At 38.3% G+C, this 22,769-nt stretch overlaps 2 protein-coding genes across 4 annotated transcripts in view; one reads left to right on the forward strand and one right to left on the reverse strand.

Annotated features, from left to right (window-relative positions):
• Window positions 1-22,769, forward strand: part of LOC307167486 (uncharacterized protein) — a 565,869-nt gene that overhangs the window by 473,882 nt on the left and 69,218 nt on the right. The window lies entirely within an intron of this gene.
• LOC307167499 (uncharacterized protein) lies at window positions 1,214-21,566 on the reverse strand. Of its 2 annotated transcripts, XR_013822801.1 has the most exons (4): window positions 21,308-21,558; window positions 12,823-12,956; window positions 2,599-2,829; window positions 1,214-2,277 (listed from the first exon to the last, which is right to left on the reverse strand). XR_013822801.1 is itself a non-coding variant. In XM_079886657.1 (3 exons), exons 1-3 carry the CDS (start codon window positions 21,310-21,312, stop codon window positions 8,816-8,818), a joined length of 954 nt encoding a protein of 317 aa, XP_079742783.1. In that variant the 5' UTR covers window positions 21,313-21,566; the 3' UTR covers window positions 5,423-8,815. The 2 variants fall into 2 exon arrangements, 1 of the variants encoding a protein (XP_079742783.1); XM_079886657.1 differs by lacking the exons at window positions 1,214-2,277; window positions 2,599-2,829 and adding an exon at window positions 5,423-9,630 and having other exon boundaries at window positions 21,308-21,566.

Below are 22,769 nucleotides of genomic sequence, written 5' to 3' on the forward strand. Positions count from 1 at the left end.
GGGAAGGAAAAAAGGGTATCGGAACATCTCTAAGTTCAATATGATGAAATGTTAGAATATGATCTGTATGTTATTCTAATGTTGATCTAGCTTACTGCTAGTCTCATATAGCCAACAAACGAACACAAAGAATAACATTATAACTTTCAACACACTCAAATGCAGTTTAGTATGATAGTGTAGACCGAGTGAAGCAGCGCTGCGTTACCTCACACGTTTCATTCGTCTAATAAACTGACCTGTGTGAGTATTATTCTGCTCTTGCGAGTAGTTTGGTAGAATGAAATGTCCTTATTCCTTTATATCCGTGGGATGCTCGTGTGGCGCTGATACCTGTCTCTTATTAGCAATCGCGCCCTGCTTCATACCACAGTCAAGTTAAAAAACATCAATGTATTCACTCATCCATAAACATTATTAGATCCATCGGCTTGACGACAAGAGTCATTAGCCAACGCCTTTGTAATTGTAAGAGGTTAGCTACCCCTAGCGTCGGAAAAAATTACATATTGTATCTTTAATTATACAAATCACATTACACACCAGTGAATGATGTCAAAATCATTGACATCTTTTGTTGATCTTTATATTTGTGCACACTGTGCATATTTGCAACTTACTGCTAGCCTGGATGCCAGCCGAACTCATCCCCGCTCACAACATTTGAGGTCGGGAAGTTCGGTCTCGGCTTGATCCGTTGTGGAGCAACTATGCTCGAACCAGAGCTGTTCGGACCAATCAAATTGTCAGGGCGGGCTTTATACGATGATGGACAGGTGATCAACAGTAACATAATCATCCACGTCACCAAAGAGCGCTTGGGTTGAATACGTTTACAACAAAGATGACTGCTGCTGGAGAATTGAGATGTGTAGATTCCGCCATCGCGACTCACGTGTTATAGAAGATATCGACAGCGCACTCATTTTAAAAGAGGAACAGAGAACCGCGATCAAGTCATTTGTCGATCAGAAAGATGAAGAACATAGGCTACGTCTCTTACTCCGCTGCTCAGATTTGTTGTAGGTCTATCCAATTGAGTGCAGAGGCATTTTCTTTACGGTTTCGGTTGAAACACGCCTGTTAAACAACCCAATGGAGCAGTAGACTCATATTCTGACTAGAATCTGAGTATGACGACGTCAGGCTAACTTACTGCAGCAGCTTAATGGCATTTTAAACCATCCGTAAATCAAGACAATCGACTATTTTTCAGTTTGTTTATTGACATTTTACAATGAAAAAAAAAACATTTTACAGTGTCTATTATTTTCTAAGTACAGCCACTGATTCTAGTACAATCTGAACACAATAGTAAACATTATTAAATAAGTTAATGACATGAATGTGTCTTATTCAAGCAGATTTTGCAATTATTACCTAATAAAAATGATACTGTGCTTTTGGGAGCAACATTTTGTTCAACGGCATTTACTTGAATGTATTTGATATGAAAATAAAATGTTGCTCATTGTGACAACTTGTGATATTTCCTCAAGTGCCCAAGAAGGCTATTTGAATATCTAAAGCTCCTCTCACACTCAGTGCAGTAGTACGGCATCTCTCCAGTATGAACTCGCTCATGCGCGTTCAGGTTTCCAGACTGAGTGAAACTCTTGTCACAATATGAGCACTTGTGAGGTTTTTCTCCAGTATGAATTCTTTGGTGCTGTTTCAGATGTTCAGCTCTAGTGAAGCTCATCCCACAGTCACAACACACATAATCTTTCTCACCGGTGTGTGTTTTCTGGTGCCGTTTACAATGTTCCAGTCGTGAATAAGTCTCTCCACAAAATGAACATGCATAAGGCCTCTCGTTTGTGTGAATTATCTGGTGTTTGTTTAGATTTGATACGGAGTTAAAATCTTTACCACACTGATCACAGTTAAATGGCTTTTCTCCAGAGTGAATGTACAGATGATAACTGAGATCAGTTTTACTTCTGAAACTCTTCTCACACTGAGTACAGCGGTACGGCTTCTCTCCAGTATGAACTCGCTCGTGTGATTTCAGGTGTCCTGACCGAGCGAAACTCTTGTCACAATATGAGCACTTGTAAGGTTTTTCTTGTGTATGAATTTTTTGGTGGCGATTCAGATTTGAAGATGTTGTAAAGCTCTTCCCACAGTCACAACACACATGATCTCTCACTTCATTATGTGTTTTTTGTTGCTGTTTACAGTTTTCCTTAAATGAAAATCTCTTTTGAGTTTTGATGTTGCAATGTTCCTCCTCAACTTCATATAGTTTGTGTCTTTGCTCCACTTCCATCTGGTCTAAAATAAACACATTAGATTTAGTTTGAGGATAAATGTGAAAATACGAAAGAGAACCCTGATTTAATAGCAGAAAACAAGAGATCAGGGATTTTTATGAGTATCAAGTATCAGATCTTTAATGTGCCAAAGGTTAGTTTGGTCACTCCCTTGTTAATACAATCAAATAGATGTCAGATTATAATAAATTTATGATGGTAGAGTTGCATTTTCTCTGTTATTATAATTATAGTGCTCATTATTTCACAGCCACTAGATATGTTAGTGTTACTCTAATGTTTCTCAACAGTCAACAATGAAGAATCAAGAATGGACACCAACCTGTTTGTTCCTCAGTATCTTCATGTTTTATTCTGGATGTTTCTGGATCACTCATGTCTTCAATCTCCTCTTTAATAAACACAGATTTCAGCTGCTACTCCTGGAGTTTGTCCTTCTCTTGTAGGATGATGGGAATATTCCCAGTATTTATTGGTGAATTGTTGTGGGAGGGGCTTCACTGCAGGTGTGAACTGTGATCACTGTGTGATACTGAAGCCCACAGGACCAGATCTTGAAAAATAAAAAATAAAAATTATATACTCAACTACTTTAATTACTCTGAAATTATGTGAACATACTGTATTTGCTGTAAAGAGTAAGGCTGTATATTAATTCTATAAAATAACATCTGACATATCAGCCCGTTCTCATCCTAGGGCGTCATATATTGACGCTCTTGACATTTCGTCTACATCGAACGCACATGGCACCCTTTAGCGTCAATATGAGATGCAGATAGAAATGGGCCAGAAGGCGCCTCCTAGCGGTCTAACCCTAACCCAGACCTAAACCTACCCATAACCGAACAAAGCTCTGTGCGTCTCATATTGACGCTAAAGGGTGCCATGTGCGTTCGATGTAGACGAAATGTCAAAAGCGTCAGTATTATGACGCCCAAGGATGAGAATATTATTATTATTATTATAACCTTTATTTTACCAGGAAAGAAGCACATTGAGATTAAGAATCTCTTTTACAAGAGCGTCCTGGCCAAGACTGACAGACACAGCACGAATGCGTTGGACATATACAACTTCATATTTGTGTAACCCAGGATTTTAACACCATGAACATATATATACAGTGGTGGTCAAAATTGATGGCACCCCTGATAAATATGATAAAAAATGGCTGTAAAAAATAAATCTGCATTGTTAATCCTTTTGACCTTTCCTTCAAAAAATTCGCAAAAATCTAACCTTTCATTGAAGTAAAATAATTGAAAGTGGGGGGTAAATCACATTATGAAAAATGTTTTTCTCCAAAACACGTTGGCCATAATTGTTGGCACCCCTAGAATTTTTTATGAGAAAAATATCTCTGAAGTATATTCCCATTAATATTTACCTTTTTTAGCACACCAGGGTGACTAGGAACATGAAATTGTCCAGCTATGACTGTTTCACAGGAGTTTAAATATGAGGAAGCACAAAGGCCAAATTCCCTGAATCATCCATCACAATGAGTAAAACCAAATAATATAGTTCTGATGTGCAGCAAAAGATTGTTGAGCTTCACAAAATAGAAAGTGGCTGTAAGACAATAGCTAAAGAATTGAAAATCCCCATTTTGACCATCAGGGCAATAATTAAGAAGTTATAATCAACTAAAGATGTTACGAATCTGCCAGGAAGAGGACGTGTGTCTATATTGTCTTAATGGACGATGAGGAGGAAAGTTTGAGTGGCCAAAGACTCTCCAAGGATCACAGATGGAGAATTGCAGAGATTAGTTGAGTCTTGGGGGTCAGAAAGCCTAAAAAAAAATGATCAAACAACCCCTACATCCCCACATGTTGTTTGGGAGGGTTTCAAGAAAAATGCTCCTCCAAAAATAAACTCTAGCATATTCAGTGGTCAGACACGACTGGATCTTCAAAAGGGACCGGATTCTGTGGTCAGATGAAACAAAAAAAAAAAGGGCTTTTTGTCAGCAAACCCACCAGATGTGTTTGGTGCACACAGGGATAAAAAGTACCCCATGCCTACGGTTAAATACACTGCTGGATCTTATATGTTGTGGGCCTATTTATTTGCTAGAGGTCTTGGACATCTTGTTCAGATGCATGGTATTATGGATTCTAGCAAATACAAACAGATAAAAAATCAAAACCTGATGGCCTCTGCTAGAAATCTTATAATGGGCCGTGGTTGGATCTTCCTTCAGGACAACGATCCAAAACAAACATCAAAATCAACACAAAAATGGGTAACTGAGCACAAAATGAAGCTTCTGCCATGGCCGTCCCAGTTCCCTGACCTGATGAGTGGAGTGAACTGAAGAGAAGAAGTGCCAACATGGATCTGGGAATCTGAAGGATCTGAAGAGATTCTGTATGGAGGAATGGTCTCTGATCTCTTGTCAGGTGTTCTCCAAACTCATCAGGCATTATAGGTGAAGACTCAGAGGAGTATCTTGGCAAAAGGAGGTTGCAAAAAGTATTTAATAACAGGGTGCCAACAATTATGGCCAGCGTGTTTTGGAGAAAAACATTTATTTTATAATGTGATTTACCCCCACTTTCAATTATTTTACTTCAATGAAAGGTTAGAATTTTGTGAATTTTTTTAATGAAAGATCAAAAGGATAAACAATGCAGATTTATTTTTTACAGCCATTTATCATCATATATATCAGGGGTGCCATCAATTTTGACCACCACTGTACACATACATTTAGTTGTCTTCCTAAATGTGATTTTACTTCACTGTTTTTGGCTTACAAATGACGTAACATTAATTTATTTTATTTTTGATGTCATTTGTAAGCTGACCCATGTTGTCTTACAGATGGGACATAATTATTTTCACTACCTCTACCTCCAGACATTGTAGATGTAATTATAGTGGCTAAAGTCATTTTCATCTTTTGGACTGGGAGACATCAGTGTTCATATCCTTGTGGTCATCTTGTATGAGATCTTAATCAGACAGTGCCAGCATTTTTACTTGTTCAAAACCCTCAATGAAGACTTTGAGAAAAAATTTCCAAATTCAACAAAAGCTTGGTCTAGATGTTGTTTTATATTGAAACTTGTTTTTCTTATTTGTTAGCAAATTAAATTCTAATGTCTTTGTTTTTTTTTTGTTTTTTTTTTGCAATTTACCTGGAGCTCAACTCAAATGTGACAATCTCTCATAGTATTCTCTCTCATACAAAACCTGATTATCCTAAAAGGTTTGTTTAATAATTAGTATTGATAGTTTGACAAACATAGAGCCATTATGTTTAACTGAGCTGCTGAAAGCTTCTTTGTCTCCAAAAGTTCCCTGTTTTCACCTCGTTCTTCTGTAAAGTGGAACATTAAGCTCATTTTATTGGCGTCAACAGGCTGAAACAAACTACAGCATCATCACCTTTGAATCGCGCTGCTTCTCTTGGGAGAAGTGAATCACAGTTTCACTGTTCCACAGCATGTTATTGGCTGTTCGAGACTGATGTCAAACCTAAACTCACTATCAAAGCCTGAGTTGACAGAGAAAGTTGATGATCCATGGTACCAACCAAGCCTGATTGGATTGGTTTGGTTTTGTCAACATGAAACTAATACTGTGACCCTGAGTTTGTTCAACCACCATCAGGCCAAGGTTCAAAGGGCTCACAAAGCTCAATATAAACATTGTCAACTCAGGTTTTAATACAGAGTTTGCAAAGCGTGTGCATCTGTAAGTGTGACACGTGCAGCAAACAGCCAATCACATGGAACATGGAGAGCGTCAATGTGATTCACTTCTCATGAGAGAGCCGACACAATTAACTTTTCTGCTGAGGATTAAGAGATTGTAAGACAAATTTCATGAAGTTAAATGCAATTAAAATTCAGGAATACACTTCTGCTGTAGCAAAAGTTTGAGAAGGCAACCAAAAGAAAATATCTGACTACATTAATGCAAGTGAATCAAACAAATAGGCCAAATAATTCTGTAATGGAGAGGCAGGGACAAAGCAGAGAGAGAATCCACATGCAAGCACTACTTTAATAACAATATAAACAATCCAGGGCAGACAAAGATGCTCAGGACAGGAGCATGGTACAGCAAACAAGAACTTACAAACCACAAGAGAAACATAAGAGCCATTTATACACAAGCTAACAAGGGGGTGTGGTTGATTGTAATGGGAACACACGAGGGTAACCAAGGGAACCAACCAACATGAAAAACTACAAAACATGACACAAGACAGGAAATAACACAAAAGTCCACAAAAGACGGGAACACAGGCTGAGATCGTAAAGGAGTGGATTCCAGACGGTCGACAAAAACAGACGCAAGACCAAGAGGAAGGTGAGTGGAGGCGGACCAGGGTGTGAGAAGGATGGCCAGGCCTGTGGAAAGGAAGAGAGTCTGAAGACACAGCCACGGCGGCAGGAGAGTCTGGACCGGCGGCCATGACGGCAGGAGAGTCTGGACCGGCGACCATAACGGCAGGAGAGTCTGGACCGGCGACCATAACGGCTGGAGAGTCTGGACCGGCGACCATAACGGCTGGAGAGTCCGGAACGACGGCCATAGCGGGACAAGGATCTGGAGTGAGGGGGTATTGTGGGAGTGCCTCTTTCCTCCTCTGCGACCCCCACAGTAAATGCAGAGTTGCTTAGTTGCAATGCACGATCGATGTAAAACTCCAGAGTTCAGTGAAGATCATGCAACGGTATGATTGAGCTAAGAGGCTCAGATAGCCCCCCACGAAAAAAACAATGACTGACAAACCACAAGAGAAACACAAGGGCCATTTATACACCGTAATAACAAGGGTGTGTGGTTGATTGTCATGGGAACACACGAGGGTAACCAAGGGAACTAACAAGACACACCTGGAGAGACTAATCAACATGAAAAAAAAAACTACAAAACATGGCACAAGACAGGAAATAACACAAAAGTCCTCACACAAGATGGGAACACAGGCTGAGATCGTGACAAATTCATAGGTTCACAAAGAGCTCATAAGAAAACAAACAACTAGTCTCTCCCCTGTGAAGGCCTCCCTCCCCTCCCTTTACCTCTCTACAGATAAAGCGTTGTCGGGATAATTCTGTTTCATGTGGCTACGCGGAAACGATAAAAATTCTGTATTATACATTTTAAGGCCAGACAAGTAGTTTGCTGAGGGTTGGTTTGTAGGGATGGAGGGTTGGCTTGAGCTGCTATAAAGCCAAAACAATCTCTGTTACTTTAATTTCCTTTTATCACTGTAAAGCCGCTTTGGAACAGTCTACATGTTAAATGCGCTATATAAATGAAGATGACTTGACTTGATAACCCAAAGGGTGCCATCACTCATTTGACCATCCCACGGAGTCTCATCAGTGCCTCAAGTACGCATTTATTGAGGGATATCAACATCTAGTCCTATACAACAGACCTTAATTTAAATTATCACTACTTACAAAATGCATTTGCGGAACATAAATCGTGAGCTTTTCCAGATAGCAAATGACATCTGGCACATTGTGGCCTACATCTCCCAAATTCCTCTGGCCCACATTCCGCACAGAATGACCTGAGTGTGGCTGGCAATAGTACACATATCCGTGCCTCATCTGGGCCAACTATGGCACATATGGCTCAGTTCTGGTAGCGGAAAAGGTCATATGGGCAACATCTGGGCCACACACAGCAAGCCACAACTCAGACTAAAACCGACTTGATGTGTGTAGGCCAGATATGACCTTTTCTGCTAGCAGAACTGAGCCATATATGCCATAGTTAGCCCAGATGAGACCCAGATATGTATGCAATCTACCCATACAGTGTGAGTTGGTATCCTTGTTGAAATCACAGTGTATGCCTGGCTAAACCCAGAATAAAAGCACTGTAGCGTAAGTTACCACAACACTAAACACAGCTAAAAAACAATCCACCTCCTTGAGCTAAAAAAAACAACAACAAAATTGTTATTGTGGGTAACAATTGAAACAGTCATCATGCAACAGGCCAATGGTGATTCAGAAAATAAATATTTTGCATTAACTTTGCATGATACAAATCAAAATTACACACGAGTAAATTTTTTTTTTAAAAGTTTGTCTTTTAAATCCTTTATATTTGTACACACTTGCAACTTACTGATTTTGTGGCATTCTAATCCATCTGTAAATTAAGAAACTTCATTGCAACTTTATTTTGAAATTTGTTTATTGTTTAACATTTTACAGCGTCTTATTTTCTAACCTCTGACTCTTGTACAATCAGAACAAAATATAGTAAACATTAGTAAATAAGTAAATGCCATGACTATGTCTCATTCAAGCAGATTTAGCAAAGTAATTAAGAAAGAATTTAAATTATTGACACTGTACAATTTTTTCTGCCATTTCAAACACCACTCTTTTAGTTCCTTAATCAAACTACAAACAAGCCTAGTTCTCTAAGATTTTCACCAAAAATCACAAAGTAGAACAAAACGATATTGTGCTTTTAGGAGCAACACCATATTTAGTTAATGTCACACAATTTACTTGAATGCATTTGACATGAAAATAAAATGTTGCTCATTGTGACAACTTCTTACAACATATCTTCATGTGAGTCAGAAGGCTTCTTTTATATCTAAAACTCTTCTTACACTGAGTACAGTACGGCTTCTCTGCAGTATGAGCTCGCTCATGTGATTTCAGGTTTCCAGAGTGAGTGAAACTCTTGTCACAATATGAGCACTTGTAATATTTTTTCCCAGTATGAATTCTTCGGTGATTTTTCAGATGGTCAGCTCTAATAAAGCTCTTCCCACAGTCCAAACACACATGATCTTTCTCACCAGTGTGTTTTTTCTGATGTCGTTTACAATGATCCTGTCGTGTAAAAAACTCTCCACAAAATGAACATGGATAATAAGACTTCTCCTTTAAGTGAATTTTCAGGTGTTCTTTTAGATTTGCTGATAATTTAAAATCTTTACCACACTGATCACAGTTATATGGCTTTTCTCCAGTGTGAACGCGCAGATGATACTTGAGATCAGTTTTACTTCTGAAACTCTTCTCACACAGAGTACAGTGATACGGCTTCTCTCCAGTATGAACTCGCTCATGCAATTTCAGAGATCCAGACTGAGCAAAACACTTGTCACAATATGAGCACTTGTAAGGTCTTTCTCCAGTATGAATTCTTTGGTGCTGTTTCAGACCGACAGTTCTAGTAAAGCTCTTCCCACAGTCAAAGCACACATGATCTCTCACATCATTATGCGTTTTCTGCTGCTGTTTGAAATTTTCCTTCAATGAAAAACTGTTTTGAGTTTTGATGTTGCAATGTTCCTCCTCAACTTCATGTAGATTTTCACTTTGCTCTTTCACTTCCATCTGGCCTAAAATAAACATTTAGGAATCAGGTTAAGAATCAGTTCAAGGAGGATAAAAGTCAATTTAAGTGAACCCTGATTTAATACAAGAAAACAAGAATTAGGTATCTTTCTGAGAATCAAGTATCAGATCTTTTACGTGCCAAAGCGGTTAGTTTTGTCAATACAATCAAACAGATGTCATATTTTGCTGCCCTCTCCACGAACTTCACTTTCTCACACACCCCTCACCTGACCACGAGGGGTGGAGGAATCTCCAATGATTGGAAATTTGAGCCTTTACCATCTCTGTGACAAGAGCCCATTTGAACTGCATTTGATTACAATCACCATCCTATTAAAATCCATTTTGTAGTCGTCTATTGTCCTCCAGGTCAGCTTGGTAGTTTCTTACAGTTGGATGCGTTACTCTCATCCTTCCCCCTTAGGATGTTACTCCTCTCGTAGTTCTTGGAGACTTCAAAATCCACCAGGAAAAGCCTAAGGTTTCTGATTTCCACACTCTGCCCGCCTTATCTGACCTCAAACGAGTATCTACTGCAGCTGCCAGCTACTCACAAATCAGGTAACCAATTGGACCTTATTTACACGCACTACTGCTCCACTGACCATTCGTTGGTCACTGCACTGCAGACCTCAAATCACTTCCTCTTAACCTCAACCTGCCTCAGGACACAACACACACTCTCCTCCACAGGTCACCTTTTCATATAACCAATGCTCACCCTCCTACCCATCCTCCTAGGTCTCATCCACTAACCTCACTGGGTAACCCACTGCTTATGAAACCCACTCTAAATTCAGCACATTTGGAAAATTACAGACAGTCATCCCCTCCTTCCATTCATTGCAAAAAGACCTGAACGAGTCTGCCTTTCTTACACAGAACAACCTCTTGGACAACAACCAGTTTAATTTCAAAAGCAGACTCTCAACCTCTTGGACAACAACCAGTTTCATTTCAAAAGCAGACTCTCAACTGAGACTACCCTGCTCTCATTTACTGAAGCTCTGAGACTGGCAAGAGCAGCTTTCAAATCCTCAGTTCTCATCCTGCTGGATCTGTCTTCTGCCTTTGACACAGTTAATCACCAGATCCTCCTGTCAATCCTAAAGACGAAGGGCATCTCAGGAACCGCACTCCAATGGTTCAAGTCTTACCTCTTAGGTAGGTTATTTAGGGTGTCATGGAGAGGTGTGGTGTCCAAGTCACAACATCTAGCTACTGGGGTGCCTCAGGGCTCAGTGCTCAGACCACTTCTGTTTACCATCTACATGTCATTCCTAGGATCTGTCATTCAGAAACATGTTTTTTCCTATCACTGTTATGTTGATGACACACAACTCTACATCTCATTCCAGCCTGACGATCCGACGGTAGCTGCTCGCATCTCAGCCTACATGGTAGATATTTCTTGCTGGATGAAGGACCACCACCTTCTACTAAGCCTTGCGAAGACAGAACTGCTTGTGGTCCCAGACAACCCAACACTTCATCACAACTACTCCATTCAGCTAGGTTCATCAAGATCCCTGGCTGATCTTGGAGTTATGGCTGGAGTTGTGACTGATGATCAGTTACAGACCACAACTTTACAGACCACATTGCTTGAACTGCCCGGTCCTCCAGATTTACTCCTTGTCCAAGCGCTTGATCTATCCAGACTGGACTATTGTAATGCTCTTTTGGCAGACCTTCCAGCATACATTTTTAAACCTCTGCAACTGATCCAGAATATTACAGCTAGAGTGGCTACGAGCCGAAGAGAGCACACGTCATCCCTCTCCTGACAAAATTGCACTGGTTGCTAATTGCCATTCGCATCAAATTCAAGGCACTGATGCTTGCCTACAGAACAACCACTGGCTCTGCTCCCTATAACCTCATTACTCCAGACTTATGTGCCATCCAGAAGCTTGCATTCTGCAAGTAGACAGCACCTTGTGGTGCCATCCCAGGGAGGCACAAAATCACTTTCATGGACCTTGACTTGGACTGTTCCCTGCTGGTAGAATGATTTGCCTAACTCAACCAGAGCTGCTAAGTCCGTAGCCATTTTCAAGTAATGGCTGAAGACGCATCTTTTTTACCAACAATTAATCCATTAATTAGCTAACAATTCTATTTATTCAATCTATTTGAAAAAAAAATTTGTACTGCATTAAAACTGGGAAGAGTCACAGCACTTGCATATTAGCTGCTTTCCGACCAAGTAGTTCTAGGAACTTAGTTCTAGGAACTGTCCACTTCTAGACAGTTCTAAGAACTACTCTCCCCCAAACTCGGTTTTGCTGTTTGCGTTCGCACTGGCCAAGTGGCCATAGGAACTGGTAGGAGGGGTAAGGGAGTGACGCAAGCACGGTGACTTTTATTTTGACGGCGCGAAGGACCTTTATTTTGGCGGCGCTGAGAACGCCAGAGCAAACAATGCTCGCATTCTCTGTGTTTATTAGTTAGCAATCTGTCTAACAGTACTGTTTAATATCTTATTAGATAGAACTGTTATAGAAAGTAGACAGTATATGAAAAAAGGTTATTAGCCTATGCCGTGTGGTTGATGTCCAGTGTTGCTAGCTGAGCAGAAATATATAATCATGTTTGGCTTGGTCCCCTCAAAGTTGCGTTGGATTTTCTCTTCAGCATAAAGGTTTAGAGACCCATCTATCACTATTTTCCATGTTTGTATAGTTAGTTTATGGAGTAAATATAGGCTATAATCTGTGTGTTTACATTCTAGCTGTTTTAAAAATGGCGGGTGCTGGTGTTCCGCGTGCGTTCGGTCATCAGCGTACACTAAACATCACGGATAGTTCCTATAGTGCTGGTTTAGACCCTACTCTGAAGTAGGACCTAAATTAGTTCCTACAAATGGAGTTCCTAGAACTAAAATCGTTCCTAGTTCCTGCGGTGCGAACACGCCGACATCCGGGTACTTTAGCCAATAGTTCTAGGAACTGTGAAAAGGTTCCTCCGGTCGGAAAGCGGCTATTGTTGTCCTATTATTAGTTTTATTGATTCAATTGCTCTCCTCATTTGTAAATCGCTTTGGATAAGACAAGTATAAACAAGTTTATGATCAATATGTTGCATTCTCTCTATAGGGCTCATCATTTCAGAGCCACAAGATCTGTTAAACTAAAGCTTTGTTACCTTAATGTTTCACAGCAGTAAACAATCAAGAATAAATGGACACCAACCTGTTTGTTCCTCAGCATCCTCATGTTTTATTCTGGATGGTTCTAGATCACCCATGTCTTCAATCTCCTCTTTAATAAATTCAGGGCTTAAAGTTTTCCGGCAGCGTGCCGGATCTCCGGCGTGCAGCGTTTGGCTGCGAAAAAAAGATAGTCCTACATTTAAAAAAAAAACTTGTTGATATCACATTCAATTCATGAGTTCGCCTACCAATGGTATGAGAGGAACACAGCTTTCACTCTCAACCAAACTAACATTACAAGCCAATCAGAAGTAGAATGGGACAGGTCTTGGAAAAAGTGGGGTTGAGACCCAGCTGCAACCGAAGTCATAAGCATAGATGCCAGAGCAGAGACGTCACGTTGGAGAGCAAACTGGGGAGGACGTCCTAATTAATAAAGGACTTGTATAAATAAGTGCAGCTGGGCGTGGATAGAAGAAATGGGCAGAGACGGCAAGCCTTTTGGTAACAATAGCTGGTGCAAGAAATTAAGAGAAGCAGGTGCTTGCTTCTGCACGTTGTGCTCAAGAAAGCTATTGCATGTAACTAGCAGTAAAAAAAATAAAAAAATAAAAATAAAAAAGTGTTACCACGTCACAAATTATGCCGCGTTCCAGGCAACCTGTAACCCGTGTTTTTCCAACTCGTAACTGGGAGTGCATCGATCTAGTACGAGTTCATGGGTGGGAAGTTACGGGTTTTACTGCCGTTCCAGTGCACTTTCACGGGTATAAGGTTGGAAAAACACGGGTTACAGGTTGCCAGGAACGCTACAAAGTCGTGAGTCGTGGTTTGAAGTCGTGATTTACGTGCTCAAAAACCTGCCTGGATCGCAGCATTAGACCTCATAAAGCACATAAAGCAGCTGTCCATGCTCTCCAACATTCAACACGATTACCAGGAGCAACAAGCACACCTGACGTACCGGCGTCAATGACTGACCATGTCTGTGACTTGAAAATACCCACATTCATTGCAGAACACGATGTATCATTCACAAATTCACAATTCTCAACCTCTTGTAAATCTGTATAAAAAAAAATTAGCTGAAGACAAAAATGCTTTGACAGAATTGTCCCTTTCAAATCAGCTTGCTATGCAAATACACAAAAGCTCAAAAACTGCATGTTTTCACTCTAATTTCAACTCTAGGTTTCTGTTACTGTATTTATGTATTTTCTATTAATTTCCTAGTATTTAATTTACCATTTTCAGAAATTTCATGTTTTAGATTGTAGGTCATCTTTTACCATGTCAAGGACAAAGCTAACCAGCAAAACTTGAGATCAAAAGCCGGCGCGTTTGCCGACCTCAGAGGGTTAATGTGCAAGGTCACTCACTGTCCAGGACCACGATTGTTATTTGCAAAAGTTAATTTTAACGGACGAAACCACACGATCAATCAATGGATGGACGATCTGACAGTAGCACCATTTAAGACAAAACCGACTGTTTACGGGGATATTTGAACTTGAAAAATGGTTGCATTTCAATGGTTGAAACAACAATTCTTCTAATGTTCATTCATGTTTATTTGATGCTATAATCCTAAACGTTACATGTGTTTGCACCATATTGTAGTGAGCCTTTCTTGGTATTGCAGTTTCAATAGCCCACCACAATCTGAAGCCTAAGCCTAGCTGTCAAGAGCTAATGGTGATGGCAGATATGCAACTAGAAGGGCTGGGATGAAACACATATCACTATCACAATACTTTGGTGCCGATATGATACGTATTGCGATTTTTTTTTTTTTTAGAATTGCGATTTTACAAGTATTGCTATTCGATATTGCAATATAGAAGATCGCATAAGTGTTTGAATCGAGATCATAGTCTTTTGAAGATGAATCCTGCAGCTCTACTGTCATCTCGCTCTCAAAATATGAATAGCGCGAGTGCTTTTCAGTGCATTCAGTCACATCGCTTCACTTGAAAGGGATATTACACCACTTTAACACTCATAGATAACGACACATTTCAACCGCTGTCGGAAACAAGTGACTTATGTCAACCTCATCTATAAGCAAGGACAAAAATAAAGCAATTTTTTTTTAATGAATATCGATTCTGTTATAAAAATATCTATTTTAAAATCGTAAAAAAAATATATATATATTTTTTAAATCGCAATAGACCCCTTTTCAGTTTGTAAACATGGTGACTTTTGTGGGTGGAGCTTAGGTGGTAGCAGATCGATCACTCTGGCCGCTTCACTAACGTTAGTTTGCAAGTTTTGTTAGCTTGTTTTTTAACAATGACTGGAGAAAATCCAATTTTATCTTAACCCTCTGGGGTCTGAGCTGTTTTCTGGGCCCTGGAGGTGTTCTGACATGCTCTGACATTTGTGCTTATTTCTGTTATTTGTGACATTTTCATGGCTAAAGTCTGATTACACTGTATTCAGCACAAACTCTGCTACAATAATATATAAGCAGCATGTATGTAAAAGTTTGTAGTTTTGAGATAATGACATTTATGCGTGGTTTGTGAAAATACAAAAAAAAAATTCTCACTGAAATAAGGCCATGAAACCCATACTGATTATTTCTTCACAAGACTTGTGAAAATTGTATGATGTAGCCTAGAATATTTGCTCTAAAACTATGTGAAAATCACCCTGACTGCTCATTCAGAGAAGACAATATATTGATTTAAAATTTTTACGACGTGTTTTGTGTGAGAAAGCTTTAAGCGGAGGTCATTAATATGTAAGCTTTTCACACCTGAGAAAGACAAAGACCCTCCCCTAACAGCCCTATTAGGAGCTATCAGGCCCTGTCATTCTGAGCAACCTTGCACAAAGAATGAGGAGATTTAAAAAAATGGCTTTTAGATTGTTTGGATTTATTTACAACACAACATAATCCAAAGATACACAACAAATGACAAAAAAGCACTTATTGAAAACAATGATCCAAAGACAGAGACCTTTCTGCCATTCCTAAAAACATTGTACATACCTTTCATTTCCAAGGTGTTTGATTTTCACTTTACCATGTTCATGTACAGAGACTCATGTGAATGTTGAAGTCAGCAGGACAGGCATCTGGGCCCTGAAAGAAAAAAAATAGTGAACATACTGATATCAAGAGAAAGGCCTGCACGATTTTTGGGAATAAATTTTAGATTTTTCTGGTTAAAATTGCTTTTTAAAATTCACAGAATACACACACACACACACAAATGTTTCCAACAATATATAATATAATGAACACCAGGTTTGTTGTGCCTTGTAGGCATAGGCTATGCGCAGTGCTGCATAAAATCATAACAATAGCCTATAGCAGCCTATAAATATTCCAAAAGATTTCAGTAACAACTAAGCTAGAGAAAAATATATTGATTATCATGTTACTTCAAATGTTTCCATTCGTTATGATGATATGAAATTAGATAATAGTAAAAACATGAAGCCGTTTGGTGCGTTTTGCTTTTCAAACGCGATCGCGATCCAAAATATTATACATTCAAACGCGATCGCGCTCAAATATAAAACATTATGGTTACCATATAGCCTACATATCTACGTTTGAGCAGATATCCACAAACACAGTAACATTAAACACGGGTCTAAATATTATAATATTCACCATAGGCTATATCTAGCAACAGTTCAACTGCAATGTGAAATTTATGCAACAATAACAAACTAATATGTAAGAATTTCTTACCTTACATCTTTCTTGTCCTCAAATCGCGTTCTTCTTCTGAGGTAAATCCAATGTAAGCTCACGGTGCGTCTTTAAAACTCGACGAAAAGCAGAGACTTGTGAAGTGTTTTGGTGTTTTGTTGTTGAGGTAATGAGCGCGTTCGCGTTCCATGTGGAGATTTGCATGTGAATCTCTTTTGCGTGCGTGGGCGTGGTCAAATTAAAAATAATTAGGAAGCGTTTGAGAAGCTGGACATCTTGTTGGTTTTATACAAATTACTTAAACAGAGAATATTTGTTTTCAGTTTGAATCCGATCATTTAAAAGTACACACTTAAATGTTTATAAAGGTATATGGCTCCTAAATTTGTGACAAGTATTCGCTGAGTTTTGTTTCAGTTTATAGACGTGCTCAAGAAAAAAAAAGTTCACCGCAACGGAGAGGCAGAACGCACACCCTGTTTATTTTCTTTATTTTACAAAAGCACAATGTTTTGATTTGATTGTAAGTGGACACATACAAAAGTAGAAATATCACAGATTTTTTTTTTATATTTATTTTTTCTGTATGACCATAAATGACGGAGAAATTTAAGTTTATAGTGCTACAATGTGAAGAAAATCCAGCAAAACGCGCCGGCGCGTTTGCCGACCTCAGAGGGTTAATGTGCAAGGTCACTCACTGTCCAGGACCACGATTGTTATTTGCAAAAGTTAATTTTAACGGACGAAACCACACGATCAGTCAATGGATGGACGATCTGACAGTAGCACCATTTAAGACAAAACCGACTGTTTACGGGGATATTTGAACTTGAAAAATGGTTGCATTTCAATGGTTGAAACAACAATTCTTCTAATGTTCATTCATGTTTATTTGATGCTATAAATTAACTAGAAGTATAATTGTGAGATATAATTGTGTATGTGTCCGTGCACTACATGAGAGGCGGCTCTTTTCGCGCTTTGTGAGTGCGCAGCACAAAAAACAGCGGGCATGCAGACATGTTCTCTCGCGTCTTGCGCTCAAAGAATGCTATCAAGAAGAATCGATTTTCTATTCCAAATCCTACTAACTAGCCTATAAAAAAAAATATAGGCCTACATTTCATTCATGTTATTGCAAGTGAATAAATATATGGCTATGTGAAATATTTGTCATTTTTTGATATTGACAATTATCCTCTGGAAACAGACTGTTATAATCGACATTGCGATACTTGCGAGACATCGTTGATGTATTAATTGAATTGTAGAGCTCTCTAATTGGCAATGTTAGTATGAATTGAAAAGCTCTCTAATTGGAATTGAATTGTAGAGCTGTCTAATTGGAACTGTTCTAGTAAGAACTAATTGAATTAAAAGGGGTGATTATGATTTCACTTTTTTAACTTTAGTCAGTGCGTGTCATGTTGCTGTTTGAGCATGAACAAAATCTGCAAAGTAACAAAGCTCAAAGTTCAACGCATAGGAATATTTGCTTTTAAAGAAATCATTTTTTAAGGACTACAACAAACGGCTGGTAGAAACTACACAACATTCCTCCTGGGTTAGTGACATCACCAACCCTAAAATTTACATAAATCCTGCCCCAGGAACACGATTTGTAGATTATAATGACAGAATATGCTAATCAATGACTAGAAGATAACTACACATAAACTACATAAATTCATCAACTAACCATTCATAAATGTCCTGTTGCTTCTACATGTTGTCACTTCTTCTTCTTGAGTCTATTATTGTCTGACTCTGGTTTGAACAAACATTTTCAGTGCATGTCTGTGTGAGGTAAAAGGACACTAGGGCCGTTTCTCAATACCAAGTACGCAAACTTCGGACTTGCGTCCTTGGTAGTTCGGACTTGCCAAGTTCGACTCAGGAGAACGAACTCCCGAGGACGGGAGGACTCAAGTCTGATAATTCTGAAATGGAACAGCGGCATACTTGATAGTGTCACTCAGCTCGCTCTGGCTACTCTGGTTATCTCTTTATATTTAGGCTACAATAAAACAAAATATGTTATAAACCACCACTCTGCCTCTTTTCATTTTCATTTAAAAAAATCTTAAACATATTAATGGCCACACAAATGTGGTTCAGGCAACGCAATTGATTATCTTCACTGCATATACTATGTATAACAACACGAAATATAAAACACAACTCTGACTCTTTTTGTTTTCATTTTAAAAATATGATACATAAAAAACATTATAATATTGATCATTAAAACCGACATTTAGCAAAAAGAGACAGGGTTGTGTCATTTTATTTTATTATATATACATACAGTGAAGAGAATGTAGGCAACATGTATAATAAAATATTTTATATGTTTTTTATATATATATATATATATATATATATATATTAGGGCTGTCAAAGTTAGCGCGTTAATAACGCGTTAACGCAAAATCATATTAACGGCACTAATTTTTTTAACGTGGGATTAACGCAGCGCGTATTTTCTGTTTGACCCGTGGCCCAACCCCTAGTTGGAGAAATGGAGATACACAGTGTTGCTAACTTAGCGACATTGCAGACCCCTTTAGCAATTTTTTCCCTTCAACAAAGCGCCCAAACCTTATTTAGTTTCTGAGAATCTACCGGTACCGCCGGTACTGCTCTCTCTCAGCACGCGCGCGCGCGCACCTCTCTCTCTCTCTCTCGCTCTCTCTCTCTCTCTCTGCGTCTCGCGCGGAGGAGCAGCGCTTTAACTCAGCTAAGCACAGATATTATGTTGCTTCTCTATTTTTACAAGTATAGCCGAAATCAGAGCACAGATATTGTCTTTATCTTATGTGAATTTGATTTCACCAGACGACGGCTCGATTATCAGAATTTTTGTGCAGATTAACTTAACATCTTGGAAGGGAGAGCTGGTTATGTCTTAATCTGGGTCGCGTTTCAGTCACCATTTCAAATTCATTCCGTTGTTTGACAACAGAAACAGTCAAATATACCAATGAAAACAGTTTTATTGAGAATTTAGCTTCATCAAAATGGGCACAGAGAGAGACAAACTACAATGTAGGCTAATAAATAATAAATGTACATTTAGCATTTTCAGAAGAGCTGCCCTGTCATGCAAAAATCTAAACATGTTTGTGTTAGTAAATTGCTCAGTGCAAAGAAAGAGAAGTAATGGTAACCTGCCATTTTTTTGTTCTTTCTACGTGTCTAATAGACATGAACAAGTTCTTTGAAAAACATCTGTGACCTTTGAAACATCTCATCCTTATGCTCTATATTGACTATGGTTTCAATAATAAACATACATTTGCATAAAGCATCTATATTTATCCATGCCCACGTTGATTAGAGTATTACAAACTTGAAAAGTATTAATTTAAGGTACATTTAGAACAATTAAAAAAATGTGCGATTAAATGCGATTAATCGCGAGTTAACTCATGACAATATGCGATTAATCGCGATTAAAAAAAATTAATCGATTGACAGCCCTAATATATATATATATATATATATATATATATATATATATATATATATATATATATATATATATATATATTACAATGACATAACCTTTTTTGTTAAATGTCAGTTTTAATGATCAATAATAGCCATTATAAAAGTATAAGTAGTAGCCTAAAAGGTATAAGAAGCTATACAATAATAAAGCAAACGATTCAGTCAAACATAAGTCAGCTCTCTAGGCTACAACGTTAAATAGACTAAATATATAAAGCTATGAAACTTCACTTTGCCCTCAGCCAAAACGTTTTGCCAGGGAACAAATTATAGATTAATGAGACAAATAAAATAAATACATAAATCGCCCGTTAGATATACACAAGACGATTTATATCTCATGTTAAACCACTAGAGACATCCGAGCCAGCGGCAAACGTCAGCAGCACTAGCTGAGGAAAGGCTGTTCTCGGCGGGGTACATGAGCGCCGAGCATCCGACTGCCTGGATCTCACAACTCCGAAAACGTCAGATCAAATTTTCAAATAGGCGCTATCTTTACAAATAACCAAATATTTGAGCTTTAAACAACTACATTCTCGTCTGAAATACTCTTAAAACTACAATTCGTGACACAATAACAGCAGTATTTTTAAATTACGCGGGGTTTCTCTTCTGCTATTGACGCTTGCTGGTTGGTGTGAGATGCATTCTGGGATACCTGGCTGTCTCAAGTCCGCACAAGTCACCTCTCGATGCATCCTCGGTAAAAGGGGCGGATCAAGAACACATCCGGGGATTTGAACTGGACTTGGCCAGATGTGAACTTTGAATTGGAACAGTACTTGGGCAGCGACTGATGACGTTTCACAAGACCACAAGAACACAAGTACAGACAAGAACGCATATTGAGAAACGGCCTAGCTCTTGAAGCTCCGCCCCCTGTGCCGGAAGCAGCAGCTCGTTTGCATTTAAAGGGACAGACACAAAAATGTTTTTGATCACCCTAAAAAAGTGAAAATGTTAACATGCTATATAAAAATATCTGTGGGTTTTTTTTAGCTAAAACTTCACATACACACTCTGGGGACATCAGAGACTTATTTTACATCTTGTGAAAAGGGCATCATACCACCTCTTTAATTACAAGAAGTAACACTTGTAACATTTTAAGCTAAAATGGCTTGCCATATAGCCTAATCATTACACACTGATCACGTTAAAGACTAAATTAAGCTCTAAATTAGAGCACTAGCCTTATAGCTCTACATTATGGCACATTATTAATTAATATTGTTAATCAATGTTAACATGAATTCTTACATTAAAAACTTATTCAATATTGACACTAAACCTGAGCACATAATGTTAATAATTAGTAGTTAAATAGGCCTACCTCATCTCTCAAGCTGGATCATGTCAAACTCTGTAAATCAGGAACATCTCTCGCATGTGGCAACAAAATACAGACTGAAGATATCCAGCGAAAATACTCCACAACTGTCCTTCATTCAAACTCTTACACGATCGTTACTGCCTCGTCGATTAATATCAACTTGAACTGAGACCTGTTACATAAAAGACGCTAAGAAAAGCGCTGATTAAACTCCAACACCTGACTTGAATAAACCTCCTTCTTCTTCTTCTTCTTTGGTGTTTATTGGCGGTTGGCAAACCAACTTGTAGGTGCATTACCGCCACCGACTGGACTGGAGTGTGGACAGGATACATGCTTATAGGATTGACATAATGCGACATATGTATGGGAATTCATGAGGAAACAAAACAAAACCAAAAAAAAATAAAAAAAATAAATAAAAACCGGCCTAAATTCTTTTACTTATTTTCGTTTCTTTAATCAATTTCATGATACTATCATATATAGCTTTTTCCTTTAGTATACCTATTATAGAAAAATCTTTATGCTCAGCTTTAATTAGTGACTGAATAAAATGACGTCTTTCATTGTTGTATTTCCTGCAGTGAAGTAGTATGTTCAACTGTCTCTTGCTGACTACAGTGATTACATTCCCCTGTTGGGTGCTTGCCAATTTTAAACAATGTGCTATTCAATCCTGTGTGACCTATTCTCAGACGGGTTATAATATTCTCTTCAATTCTGTTCCTGCTCTCTCTCCTCCCAGCACCAACTTGTTGTTGAATATTATATAAGTGTCTTCCTGTTTCAATACCATCCCAGTGTACCTGCCATACCGATTGTGCATATTTCCTAATGAACACTTTAGCTTCTGCTTTACTTAATGGAACTTGTAAATCTATCTGCTTTAACTTTAAACTAGTTCTAATTCCTTATTATATAACTTTAGATTTATATTTCTACTTATCTTTTTATTTGTAAGGAAAATATATTTGGTTTTCTCCAGAGAATTTAATTCCCCATTTATAAGACCATTTCATGTGTCTTTCTTCTGCACATCCTCTATTTCTTCTTTTGGATTTATATGGTAAAAGATCTTTAGTGGGTTACTGACACCTACTGGATGTTTGCATGCACTAATTTAATAATACATCCCATCCTATTTCAAATTCTGAAAGCTCTGTTTATATTAACCCTAAACTTTACCATTCAGTTATGTTTATGGATGATGTTTTCAACTAAATTGTAAATTGGCACATTAAGCTCATTTTATTGGTGTCAACAGGCTGAAACAAACTACAGCATCATCACCTTTAACTTCAGTTCTTGTCTTTGCTCTTTCACCTCCATCTGGTCTGAAATAAACATGTTAAAGAGTTAAATCAGTTTAAGGAGGATAAATGTGAATATTCAAACCTAATTTAATAACAGAAAACAAGAGATCAGATATATTTATATCAAATATCATATCTTTGATGTG

Source organism: Squalius cephalus (assembly GCF_949319135.1).
Source record: "Squalius cephalus genome assembly, chromosome: 11".
Classification (NCBI taxonomy): Eukaryota; Metazoa; Chordata; class Actinopteri; order Cypriniformes; family Leuciscidae; genus Squalius; species Squalius cephalus.